The 15,148-nt window shown below is 28.4% G+C and overlaps 1 protein-coding gene across 1 annotated transcript in view; it reads left to right on the top strand.

Annotated features, from left to right (window-relative positions):
- The window catches only part of LOC122270830 (uncharacterized), a 247,085-nt gene that overhangs the window by 176,563 nt on the left and 55,374 nt on the right, over positions 1-15,148 (top strand). The window contains exon 5 of the mRNA XM_087167781.1: positions 13,875-13,952. Coding sequence (XP_087023907.1) covers positions 13,875-13,952 — 78 coding nt within the window. The remainder of the gene's footprint in view (positions 1-13,874; positions 13,953-15,148) is intronic.

Genomic DNA, 15,148 nt, shown 5'->3' on the forward strand with positions numbered 1-15,148 from the left:
ATTATCTTCAGCAACCAACAATACAGCTCTTGGAGCTGATCCAGCTTTATCCCCGGACTTGAATCCTTTTGAGCATCTATGGGATGCTTTAGGAAGACGTGTAGTTACTCTCACTCCTTCTCCTCAGACTCGTGCTATGCTTGCAACTGCTTTGCAAGAACAATGCAATTAAGGTTCTTTTTCCATTCTAAACTGGTTCATTTGATTTATTCATTTCATACAATGTCAATTTTTCCAGCACCATAAATGTATGGTTAATACTTTTTATGTCATTTTATACATTATTGTGTGCACTATAAAGTATTTCATTGAATTCCATGCTTAACTAAGAGTGATTTTTTTAAAATTTATGATAACCAGTGTACTTGATAATATAAAACACATTGCTAAATTGTGCTTGATAATATAAAACACATTGCTAACTTGAGTACGGTTTTGACTAATTTGTATGGTATATTAATTCAAAGTAACATTATGATTCAACGTTTAACCGATTACCCTTATAAACTGTGGCAGGTTTTATGTTAACCATGTCAACCAGTTGAACAATTCATTATTCTCTTAAGATGAAATACTGAGATAAGAACAGTTTCACGTGACTTGCAAAAATCTATTAACTGTTTCCTATTACTAAAATATGCTTCTTTAGATATTCTTGATGTTTGAGATCACTTGTTGTTACTCAAATGACATGTTTTATGTTAGCACATGAATTTTGCTGTTGCAAATAATCAAAAAAGTCCTCATTAACTGCAATTAAAGGCAACTTACGTTGTTAACAATTTCTCACGCAGCAGAAAATGCTACAGATGAAAGCTTTTTTTTCAGTCCAACTTAACTGAACCGTTTCTAAGAAACTGTGTTTTTTATATGGAAAATAGCAAGGCTTTAAAAACTAATATATAGGAATATATAAATAAAAACAATATAACGTATTTTTGAAATTTCATCATTCTGGTAATAATACAATATTGCTGACGCAACTTCATTTAATTAAAATAAAGTCTATTGTTTGATACAATGTCGAGATTATATAATATTTTAATAAACTCTTTTAATAATTGCGCTTATTTTCGATATTTTATTTTGCTATAATAAACTTGATCAGAAAAGTTTTATTCAATCCTTTTTAAGTAATGAAATTTTAAACTACGTTTCATTGGTTTGTTTTTGCGAAAGATTCTTAGAAGGAGCTGATTACATTAAAATTTATGTAATGTAAATTTTTGTTTTAAATAGTTAACAAAAATTTTTATCACTTAAAGTGATATACATAATAAATTCAACTTTAACACCCTTGAATAGTTTCTTTAAGCTTTTGAAAGTTTCTCAAATGAAATATATTAAATATATTTATTTAAATCTTCTGAAAGTTAAAAAAAAAGCAGTGTAATCTGTTTGAACAATCAGTTTAATGAAAATGCTTTGAAAGCAAATCCAGTTAAACAATTTATTATTAACATCAGATGAGAAACTGAAAAAACAGGTTATTGTGAGTTAAAAAAACTATTATTAACTATTTTATTCAATTTATTTCTCCTAAAAAAATATTTAGTAGCTCTAAATATTTAAAATAGAGCTTTTTAACATTCTAAATTATAAAAAAAATATATTATTAATGAACAAAACTTTGCAAATTAGCTTCTAATATAAACCAGTGAAAATTTTATCGCTTGCGTCAGAAATTTTATTCAAACGATTTTTTTTTCAATAGTCTCACCACAAGCGATGCCAAAAAAGAACTGAGATGAAATAAAAGGCAAAATATAAATTCATTCTGCCTTGAGACAAATGTCGTGGCACACCTGCTGTAAGATTTCAAAAAGAAAAAAAATTTGCTTTTATAAACGAAGTCTTTTTATGAACGTCAGAGGCTTCCTGAATTTATTAAATTTAGAAATGGAATCTTTTCTCTTCCTGTTGCGATTCATCCTTTTCTATTTCAAAATATCAACCTTCTCCTCCACAGATGCCGAGCATACATCTCAAATAAAGTATATTTCTGTCAGGAATTGCGGGAATCTCATCCGATATGTGATTGGTCGTGAAAGGAAAAACGTGGATGCATTTGAATTTATTCTTTTCTTTCAATGATGTCAAGAAAAGTGAAAGAGATCAATACATTTGCTTTCACTAATTCAATTTCAGTATTAAGATTTTGCTATTTTAAAATTATGCATTATTTTTAATTTTGGAAGAAATATATTTATATAAACTTTGCAAGCTATTAACACGTCCAATCATGCTTAGGTACTTTTGTAAGAAATTCGAAATTTCAAGTCGACGAACAGTTGCAAGAGATGAAAAGATTATAGATTTCAAGTCGCAGGTTTATTAAACAAAATTATTGTTTCTCACATCAAAAGATATTTCGGATAACAATAGGCTTAAAATTTCTTGTTTATTTTCTGTTATTTTATGCGTTGAAACAGAATTTTAAATTTCTTAAAGTATGTAATATTTAATTTTCATGTAATATTAATCTTCATGTAAATATTTAAAATTATACTAATATTATTCTTAATGACATAAAATTATTATTAATTTTTATTTTAAGTTTTATAAATGAAATATATTGATTTGAATGTTTGAAAATATGATATATCTATGCAATGAAACATTTAGGTCTCCGGAAATATGCATAAAATCTTTAATATTCCTTAAAAAAAATGCAGATTTCTAATTTTTAATTTGTTAATTAGATAAGGTCATTAAAAAGACTTTGCTTTAGACTAAGGTTTACAAGTTGATTCTGGAAGGCATGGCATAAACATTACATTTATTGAATATATATATATATATATATATATATATATATATATATATATATAGATAGAGATTATTAGATTATTATTGAAAAAATTTTTTATTTCTCTTACTGTAACATGTGTACAACAAAATTAGAACATATAAAGAGTAGAAAAAAATTGTAAAATTGTTACAAATTGGTTACTAAATCAGTAATTTTTTATGAACTTTAAGTGAATGGAATAATGGTATAACTGATTTTTTTATGTAATAAGTTACTAAGTGACCATAAACAAGTAATTGAAATTTTCCCAAAATAAGAATTCGTTTTTTAAATTTTTATTGCCATACTTTCTTTTTTTTCTATGCCCACCCAATTGACACACGTCACTCAGGTACTAGTAAGGCAGATTTGTTGTCAAACTTTCAGGGGCATCATATTAGATGGACCAGCATTTCTTTCACAGTAAGGACAGATAGTACAAGGAATGAAAATACATCCGTGCCTTGTCTTGGATGCAAACCCAGGACCTTTCAGTAGGGAGGTAAGCTCCCTGATCACTGCAGAGTCCAGTTGGCCTTTTCAATTCTTTATTTTCCGATATTCCAGTAAATTAACGAACATTATTTAGAATTTTTGAAACTTTCAAAACTTTTGTTTTACTTATTTAAATGTAGGTTAACAAAGGACCTCAAATAATAATTGAATTAAAAATCATTTTTGTCTACCTTTCTCCGCCCGTGTCGTAAGTTGTTTGGTTTATGGAATGTTTTTCGTTTATAGCTGATGATAGACTTCGAAAATTTTACTGTGTAATTTCATTGATTATTTCATTGATTTTCATTGATTATTTAAAATTCAAATTTGGTTTCAAGAACTTATCTATCTTTAATTCAAAAGTTCAGTATCGGGAGCGATAAGTCTTGAAAACATTTTGAGCTTAAAACAGGAATTCTGGGAGGAAACGTTATTTGCTTTTAACATAAAACTGGCCGGGATAGCCTGGTCGGTAGGGCGCTGGGTCCATGTCCAAGAGTTCATGGGTTCGAACCCTGTCGGCCCGTGCAGTAAATGGTGACAGATGCACGTTAAATTTGTTGAGTCACAAAGTCCTCCATGCTCCCATAAAAAATCAGTACCTCTGGGTGTGCTGAATTGGAGATTAATCGTTCTCTGATTCAGGTCAAAATTACGATCTGTTGATAAATGAATGAATGCATGAATGGGTCCGCTCTATAAACGGGTGTGACGTATGGGTGTGGCAGAAGTCGAATTCGGCCATAGATGACCCCCCCCCTGAAAAACAAGAACAATCACACCCTTCTGCCTTAACAGGCATACGTCGTCAACAACAACAGCATAAATTTGATGTAATATTTTTTTTTAAAATCTTCTTTCCTGTTTTAAATTTTTGAAAACCATCAGTATACTTTAGAACACCCTGCATACGAGATTAATAAATGTATTCTTTTGAATTAATTATTTATAAAATAAGTTAAAACTAAAAAGTTTTATAACAGGAATAAAAATTATTAATAATAAAATGAGATTAGTTAAAAATTAAAATAAATTATAAAATAATAAATACATCAGAGCTTCGTACAACTCATGAAACCCACTATGCATCTTATTAGGTCATAAATTAAAATTGAAACAAAATAATAATCTGGGAAATTCATATATTCATCACATAATGTAATTTTACAGCAGCTAAACTCATATTAATATTTTGAAAACATAAAAAATCGTGACTAATCAAAAGATCATTGTCACAAAACTCCTTCTGAATCTTCAATAAAGTTTTTTAAAAAAAAGCTGTTATCGTATTTCTCTATGACTACATAATGTACTCATGTTTCTGTATTCATGTTACTCTCAAGTAGAGAAACTAATTCTTTGGTCCAAACTATTTCCTTAAATTTTATTCCATAAAGATTATAACCATTCTCCTTTAGCAATCCATCAGATGGAAATAAATTCTAAGTCAGTTCATTTCAGTACATTAATTTAATCATTTATTTCATGGATTTTGCCCTTTTACCTTATTTTTTTCGAAAAAGGATACGCCTCTCTTACGACCCATTTGTTTTAGCTGGAAAATACTACCTTTAGCCATCCTTTCTTACCTTAGTCCTCCCTAATTGTCATCTTTACGTCAAATCTTATTCTTTTCGTTCCTAAAATCTATTTTACCTTATCGTTAAATCTTTCCCTACGTTCGTAATCTCATTCCAACTTTTCCCGCCCAGTGATATCTTAACTGTCAGTTTATTTTGGTGAGGAAGATTTCTAAAACGGAAGCACAGGCTGAAACTACAGAAGAATGCAATAAGTCAAGATAAATTAATTTGTCTTTGTTGACTTTGTGGGATAGGATTTAAAGGACCCAACTCTTGGATTCATTATTACAGGTGAACTGACTTAGTCCTAAGTCAAATAGATATAAATTATTATATTCAGGACGATATTTGTATAGCGTTAATATTTCTGGGAATGAAGATTTGAAAATGAAACTGAATGATCAATTTAGCCTTTTCTTCTTGGAAAATTAAAAGGCTCAAGGGATGGTTTATTTGTTTATTTATCAGAATTTCTGGTTGGTCATAGAACTTCTAAATTCGAGAAAACAATCCGATGAATTCTTAAATGAACACAATAAGTTATGTTGCACTGTTGCTAATTGTTAAAATAAGTGTTCACCAACTATCTGTTAACCTCATAAATTGCAAAGCATGTCATTTTTCACTAGGACCGCCGAATTATTGCATCTGAATGTAGTGTTTGGAATAAATTTACGTTTCATAAATTTAGATTTGATTGAATCGCTGCATGCAGAAAAAGCTTCAGTTCTGCTTTTCAAAAATTATACTTTTTGAGAAAACCGGATCGAATTGGGATAGAAAGCAATACGGTTTTCGTACGGTAAATCCATGTTTACTGGATCATGTTACAGAACAACAAACCTGATATACGTAATTTTAACAACAATTACTTATAATCACTGAATCACTCTAACTAAATAAATATTACTTCACAGAGAAAAAAAAACGTATGGTCAAAACAACCAGAATATGGTCAAATTTACCGTGTTGCTGACTCTTTAAGAACACCGAAAACACAGATAATTTATTTCAAAACGCTTTGATAATAACTTTTTGGTAACATTAACAATAAAATATGATTTTTATTACCATGCTGTTTTGTAATAAAAGTAAGTAATTCTAGACGAAAGTCGGTAATTTTAACAGTTCAGCAAACACTTGTTAGCTCTATTTTTCGTCGTAATGAAAAACAATGTAAATAATTTTTCCTATGTGAGCTGTAAGTTAAGATCGACTAACATTGCAAATGTACAAATGCCTGAACAAGACTAAACTAAATTAATTGCTTAACTGTTACTAAATAGAACATTAGGGTAAATAAAATTACTACTTCAGGGCTGTCTTAACATCCTAAAATGGAAGCGTAGAGGTAGCGGGTTCAAATCCTATCTTAATCTTGGATGCATCCAGTTTTTTATTTATTTTTATTTATTGTTACGCACACATACACAGTGCTGTGTGTGCTCATTACCAAGTTCAGGTAATGTGGCCTTGCCAAGTTGATATACAAATATCACAAGATTAAAACAGCACACACATGCAGTCTGACACGTGATAGGATTCGAACTAGCTACTTAAAGTGTTTTTACTACGTTTTTAAAGGGTTTTTACTACGTCTTTATTAATTGGGTTTTAATCTTAAATGTAAAACTTCGACAACTACCCTACTAGCTATAGTACTCAAACCTCTTCTACAGCTCCATGTCTGATAACAATGCGAATCTTTTAATCGTTTTCTGACAGCAACAAGAATAATTTTTCAAATTACAGGCTTGACCTGAAACAATTTATCATCATTCAAATTGTTGATTTCTGACCGACTAACTAGAATACTTATTCTACCATTTCCTAGTTAGAATTTCGTGTAAACCATTTTAAAAAAGATTCATGTGGAAATAATTTAATTTTTATGTTTTTATTCTCTTCATTCCTCAATTATTGTTGTTTTCTTATGTGTATAAAATATATTACAAAAATCCATAATTATACCACTGGTAACATTTTAACTTCAATTAGGTCAACCTATCTTCGCTTTAAAATAGATACCCTAAAGTACCAAATTAATCTAATTAAGCAAACTTAAGCATAAAATTATTCTTTTCCCGTATCTTGATCTCAAAAGCTCGCGTTTTTTTATTAATACTGAAGTATATGACATATAACTTCGTTAAATTGGCATTCAACTACTTAAAAATTATATAAATCATTACTTTTTTCTTTTACTCTTTTCTGTGATCTTTTTTTAAAAGTGCCTTTCAGAAATGTTTGGAAAATATTATTAAAATTAATTAGCCTTCCTCAACGAGATCTTTCAAGAGAGTATTTTTCGTAGACTATTTTTATTATATTAAGCATCCAATTAATTTCAGAGCATTGAATAGCGTGAACAGAGTATAAAATTATTATTGTCGTTTGATTAGCTTATAATATTTGCTTCTTAATCAAATTGAAAAGACTGAAAGTAAAAAAAATTGTTGAAGCATTTGTAGCCTAAATTCAAAAAAAATTTAAAAATTTAAAAAGAAGCATTAATTTAGAAAAAAAATAAATAAATAAAAACTTTGTTCTGTTACGTGGTAGTTTTACAGCTCATTTTTAGAAATTTCATTCTAAAATTGCGGAAAAAAATCGGTAGCAATTTGTTCATAATCAACCGTAAAATGTAAAATTATAAGCAATTCTTTACCTATAGAAAAGTTTTGCGGACACTGTATTGTGGATACACATATTAATGGTTATACAATGGTTAAAAACACCGTTCTTTAACCATTTACAACAAGTGTGGCTTCAAACCAGTAAAAACAGCATACAATTGGACATTGGAGTTATATTATGATAGGTCTTTTGTTAGGCCTATCATAATCTTTCATAATTTTTTACAGTGTAATTAAAAGAAGTGAGTTCACTGGAATCACTGGGTTTTGATAGGTATGTCATACTTATTGATTTAAATTTGTTAGATCTAAACAGTTATTTAAGATTTTTTTTCTTACTGGAATGAGTTGGTATGAATTAAATTTCCTAAATTTTGGGTCGTATTATATTTGATAGGAATCTTATTCGGGAATTCAAGTCTGAAAAAAAGAAATTTATTGCTTCAACAGGAAATTGATAAGACAACAAATCAGCAACAAATTTTATGTTCTCCAAATTTACAGCAAACATAACATCTATTATATAATATTTATTTAAAATAAAACAGTCACAAAATTAATCAGTTACGTTAGCATAAAAAGTAAATAATTCAACATCAATCAGAAGGGAAAAAAATTACGACCTTGAAACATTGATTAATAAGACATTTCAAGAATTTCGTAGAAATGCGGTCTTGTATTGATAAATTGTGGCGAATTCCACAGCAGCTACAAAAGAAAATGGCAAATTTTGTTGCCATTATAGACTTTTCCTGCCTTTCTTGACTTCCGAGGAAAAGAAATAAAACACGAAACGTTTTAGCTGGTCATTTTAGATTTTCTCACATCCGAAACTTTTCCTGTGGAATTTCATTACTCGCAAAGTTGCGTTTCTGAGTTGCATTTTTGTTACATTTCCAAGACACTTGAAAGCGTTATACGCTACACTACTTGTTTCAGATAGAAGACCGTGAAAAATGAAGTTTGAAGAAACATTGAAGAAAAAAAAGTGAAAAACAATAATCCACTTCATGTTTTCTTTTTCACCCTGCCGCTCTAAATCAGGAAAGAAAAACAGGAGAATCGGCAGCCAAACGTCACTTAAGTGGAAGTTTTCCAGAAAAAGTTTTGTGGCCAATCTGTCATTTTGATAGCTGTAATGTGAAGGTATGTGATGGTATGGGGAGGTTTTTTTTAAAGGAAAAGAGAAAAGAAGAATTCATCCTTCATTCTATTTCATGGTTTTGGTAAATGGAATTCTTTTTCCATCTGTGGGCGTAAGTAGAGTGCACGGACAAAAACCATTTTTGGTCACCGGCACGTGAAATCGTGGAAAATAGAATTCCTTCGGTACACTGTATTGCATTTTGAAAAGGAATCCTTATAAAAATTATGTTTCGTGTCAAAAATTTACAAAGAAACAGGTAAGCTAGAGCAAACAGAATTTCAATTTAAGAAGCTTCGTTTTGAAAAATAGTTTAAATCGGAAATCTTTCAACCGTTTTTTAAAGATTTCTTCCGATATTGTTTTTCTTTCATTTAATTTGTTTTTTTATATTTAGAATCAGTTTTTTTAGCTGATAAGGTGCTTTAAATGATTTTTATATCTATGTTCAAGACTCAAGTTTCATTTATCATAGCTATGAATTGCAAAATATATTGTTCCGATACAACGGTACCATATTAAGAAGAGCCTAACAGTTGCTTACAAATATTATTAAAGATAATGCTAATAGTAACTTTTAATGAATTTTAATAGTACTGAAACGTTTGCTTTTAACAAGTTTTACTTACAACTTATTAAAAGCTAATTATTAATCTGCAATACTTAACGAACATGCTAGTTTCGCTATTTACAAGTAAGTATAACAAATTACAAATATCTTTATTATTATGTACCGAGTTCATGCATAAAAAAAAACATTCATTCTAGTCCTTATTTTTGAACAACAATAAAGTTATGAATACTTACAATACAATCGAAAATAAAATAATAGTATAGTTAAGTTTAGGAAATAATAAAAGGATGTATATAATTGTGAAATAATCTTTCAAACAGCACCACGAATATAAAATTCTAGTGGAATACCATTATTTAGGAAGGGCCGCAATATTCAGTCACGCGCTTATTGTGGTGCTAGGAATCTTTACAGCTGCGGGCTGTCAGTAATTGTCATTTGCGATTGATATAACATTGACTGCCTGAGGTTATTATTATTAATTTAAACTTAATAGATATGAAGAGCATGTGGTTATTAAATGATTAACTGCTCTCTCTCCGAAAATGGCAATTTTACGTCAAACTAAACCTTAGTATTGTTTTTAGATTAATACTTCACGCATTTCCGGAATTTCTAATTAATGATAAGCATTGACTAGAAAACTATTATTACCTACGCTGAAATCGTTGTAGTATTTTCATCAAAGACGTTTAAAAACCGCTATTTTGATGAGTTTGAAAGTGTGGCTCATATTTGTAATATATCTTCTAGACCTACATATATTTAATAGTAGTTATTGACTACAAGCAATTTTAACCAACTAAAGGCACAGTTTTAAATAGAGCATAAACAGTTATGTTATTGAACAACCTTACAAGTCGTAAATTTAACAATATGTACAACTGTAAGACTGTCTTAAACTTTTTCTTATTTAGCTCAAACTTTTACAAACTAAGTTTTTTTATACTTTAACAAATCTTATATAAATGTAGGAATTACGTGTTTATGTTTAGCAATGTTGAATTATTATATAGAATTGAATTCCTGTGCAGATTATAAAAATTTATGTTTTTTTAAAATCGATTTATCATAATTTGAAAATCAGACATAACATAGAAATTTATTAACTTCAGTCTAGACGAATAATAAACTGAAAAGGCATTGAATACTACTTCCGGAGAGTATATACTAGCTTTTGGAGAAAGACATTATGTATGTATAGATCATGCCACTCTAAAACTTTTGACTATTCAAGCCATACCAGAATAATATTTTAATATGTTATATGTTAAAAATATTGTTCCAGATTCATTTTATTATTCATACCATACACAAAAAAATTTTTACATAAGTTTTGAAACACTTTTTATAACGATATTATAATGCTGAAATATATCGCGAGTTGAAACTAAAATTTAAATCTGTTTTTAGTTGTAGTTTCTTTTAAACTGCATTACTCTGTTTTAATATTTTCAAACGTAGATGTAAATATTTCTTAAAAGACTATTTGAGAAGTTATACAGTAATTTTTAGCCACTCTTAGAATTTCAATTCATCCTAAAAAAATCTTAATAATCTTTAAACTATCTTAAATTTTCAAGTGGAATGAATTTTGATGTTATTTACCCAAAATAAACTTTTTTACATTAAAGTGTAAGTAAACTGCCGCAAGCAATAGGAATAGAAGTTAGTATTTGATATTTTATAAATTTTCACAAAATAGCTGCTCATATCTCTTTAAAGCACACTCCTTCGCTCTTAGTTTGGTTTCAAGTGTTTACGGCTTTTGCTTTAAATCTTATAACTATACGATAATTCTATATTATTATTTGATAATTCTATATTATTATTTGATCTAATTTGATTGAGCGTGTATAATACGCCCGGCAAGATTTGAAAATGTGGACATATTTTTGAGCACTTGAAGAATGTCGACTGTTATTTCTAATTTTTGAATTTTTGAAGCGAATGAAATTTTTAATAAAATAATATCTTACCGTTTGAGTTCCTTGGGATTATTATTATTTTTTTCTTTTTGAATAAACTTAATTTTTCAGCAATCGAAAAAATGATTAACATTTGTTCATTTAAATGTAGATACGTGCTGTTCCATCAAAGATTTTATTTTCATTTAAATGAGTGCTTAATGTATGCGGATAATCTTGGTAGTCTTTGAATAATTTTCATAATTTGAGAAACAATTTTTAGCAGTTTAATAGATCACCCTAGATAATCTGCGCATTTCTTGTAGGCTGAATAACGAATTTATGCATTTTAAAGGTAAGACATCTTTAAAATTGAATAAAATATTTCAAAATTCAACTACTACGTTTAGGCTTTCAACCAGTTAATGTTATTCAAAGATAAAAAAAATTATATATTCGTTAAAATAAGTTCCAAACATAACGTAAAATCAAAAGAAAAAATATTCAATGCTAAATCATTGAAACCAAAACGTTTGAAACATAACATAAAAGCAAATGTAGAAATATTCAATACCAAATCATGGAAACCAAAACGTTTGAAACATAACATAAAAACAAATGAATAAATATTCTATAACAAATCATCGAAACCAAAACGTTAGAAACATAACATAAAAGAAGAAAAAATATTCAATACTAAATCATTGAAACCAAAATGTATGAAACACAGCATAAAAACAAATGAAAAAATATTCAATACCAAATCATCGAAACCAAAACGTTTGAAACATAACATAAAAACAAATGAAAAAAAAATTAAATACCAAACTATCCTCTGGTTTAATTAAGAGAAATCTCAGAACAAAATTTCCAACAAAATCAAATACTATAATGTAACGAGTTAGTTACTATTAAATGTCTACAACACTATACTTTACTGACCAACTCTGCAAGCAGCAGAATCTGTAAAAATAGCTTAGTTCCCAGCTATAGACACTTACAAAATCAGTTCATTATTCAAGCTCATCTCCATTTGCCATTCGTTACAAATATTAATATCTCTCACACCCTTTCCTGATTAGTAATAATCTACTTTGTTTGAAATTTTGTGCATTAACCGTCACAGGCCTTGGCGGTATTTGTTTAACCATCCATCAGCAACTCTTGCTAACGTCTACTGGCCGGCGACGTTTGTTAAACTGCTTCGTAATCAGTAATGTCATTAACATGCTCAATCACTGGAAGTCGCCAACGTATGCTAATTGCAATCCCACATTCCAAGGAGTGAAGTATTGAGGTGAAGTATATATTGTCTGGGCATTTGCCGGAATTCCGATTTCGATGAATGATTGGATGTGTGGGTTGGAAATTACATTTCGGTGATAATTTCAGTGAAATTGAAAATGTTATGTCCTGTTATGCATTTACTCTCCATGTTAAAGAGATTACTGTATCTCAGGTTATTGTTAAAGCGAGGTAAATGTCGGAATGGAATTCTTGAAATTCAGTAAGTTATTTTTATTGAAAAGTCACGTAACTACTATTTAGAGGATAGAACTTAGATTCATATTTGAAAGTCGAAAATACTTCTCATTAAAAAATTACCATAGCATATAGATTATAGGTAACAAGGTAATGCTACTTACTACCTAAGACATTGCATATGATATCTAAGATACTGTTCTCAATATTTAAAATATTGTTTATGTTAATCAAGATCTTTTTAACATTCAAGATAAAGTTTTTAATAATGAATATGGATATTATTGGCAATTCTGATATCTAATGTAGATTATGGTATTTGATGCATTGTTGGCGTTCAGTAAAATAATTCTTTTAAATTAGACATTATTTGCAATATTTAAAATGTTGTTTATGTTATTCAAGATCTTTTTAATATTCAAGATAATATTTATAATATTGAACGTATCGTTGGTGATTCTGTTATCCAATGTAGATTTATAGTATTCTATGAATTGTTAGTGTTTAGTAAATTGGATCTTTCAAATGGGGTATTATTTGTATTTGAAATATTGTTTATGTTATTCAAGTTGCTTTTTAACATTGTAAAATAACGTTAATAATGTTAAATATACTATTGACAATACTGATATTCAATGCAGATTATTCTATGCATTGCTGGCATTGAATGACGTGATATCTAAACCAGTATATAACTAATATTTATGTTGCACAATTTGCCATATTACTTAAATTCATTAAAATATATGTTCTGGTTTGATAACCATCTCATATTTATTTAAAAAATAAATACCGACTAATGATGCTTACAAGTTCGAAGCAAAATATTCCATTAAAAATTTCCTATTCCGCCAAGCCCTGCAATTTTTTTTACTTAGATATTTTTTAAGTTATCTGATAATTTGAAAAATCAAATTTTAATCACCACTTTTTTTAAAGAGTCTAAAATCTGTACATACTTAATAAGTACATTAGAATGAATATATGCCCCAAAGATAATTGCACGGTTTAAATTCATAATTTTGAAATAAGGTAAGATACTCTTTTAATTTAATTATCATCCAGTTATTATGCATAACTAAAAAAGCTATCAAGTACAATATATGTATTTGTATTAATGTAGGTTTCTATAGTACAATGAAACAGACTTCAAACTTTTAATATTTTACATCACTAAAAATGAAAATGTTATTGTTATCATTAAAATAGCTCAAATATGTTTCGTATTCAAACAACTTTGTATAACTTTTATGTATTTTTAGGGAGATGTTGAGCAGATAACAGTTACTGGAAGTCCTGATGCAGCTGAAAAACAATGTAACTCCACCACGCAGCCTTTTGTAAGAACTCTTTTTTTTCTTCTGAACTTTCAATATTTCACTATACACCTTTTTTTAACTATCTGACTGCAGCTCATATATAAAGTGTTCCAAAAATTTGATCTCCAAACTTTGAGCGGTGATAAAAGGCATCAAACTTACTATCAATCATGGGGTCGCAAACCACGTCGAGATGAGAAAAAATCACGCAAATCCCATGCAGGAATTATGACGTCACGATGGAAAATAAAAACGAAAGATACTTCAAATTTACTGACTGAAGAAATATTTATTTAACTAATTATTTCAAGATTTGTTTGAAGTAACCCGTTGAAGTCATTACACAGCTTACAAGTACGAATAAACGATTCCCGGACGTGTTTAAAGATGCCAGGTGTGTTTTTATGTGGTGACTCCTGAAACGACGTATATCTGCACTAGATTCAAAATTCAGAACCAGTACGTGTTTTTTGAGATTTTTACGCACTCTTCGTGGTTTTCAATCCGATGTTCTCTGTTTAGTTTCAATCCTTCTCCATTTAAATTTTATACGTAGGATTTTGGAATATCCTGCAAAAAATCTTATATTTCGTGTTACATTCTTCTTCTCTTAGTAATACCAACTTTTCCATTTCATTCTATAATGAAACTGTGTATATGTGTGAAACATTTTCTCAGATTTACCCGTTTTTGAACAACCAAAAGTTTAAAGAAGCTTTTTTTTCCATGAAAAAATATGAGCATTGTGTAAAAGACAATCAATAATTAATGAGCTAGTAGAAAATTATTTCAAGGTTAGTTAAATATGTTTTTATACAACAATTAAGACATCGGAAAAGTACAGGTACACAACGAAATTTTTACGCTTATATATATATGGACATTTGGATGGATATGGATTTTTACGCTTATATATATACGAAATATATATATATATATATATATATATATATATATATATATATATATATATATATATATATATATATATATATATATATATATATATATATATATATATATATATATATATATATATATATATATATATATATATATATATATATATATATATAAATTTAAATACATTCAAAACATGTTTACAGAATGGGATTTACAAGTAGTTTATGGGTAATTACCTTTTTTAATGAGTAAATTGTACTTATCCGAATATGCTTCAAATTATATCGATTATAGAAAAAGCAAAAAAGCAAAGC

The sequence above is a fragment of the Parasteatoda tepidariorum genome, chromosome 7 (genome assembly GCF_982258835.1).
Source record: "Parasteatoda tepidariorum strain Cologne lab strain chromosome 7, Ptep-v5.0, whole genome shotgun sequence".
Classification (NCBI taxonomy): Eukaryota; Metazoa; Arthropoda; class Arachnida; order Araneae; family Theridiidae; genus Parasteatoda; species Parasteatoda tepidariorum.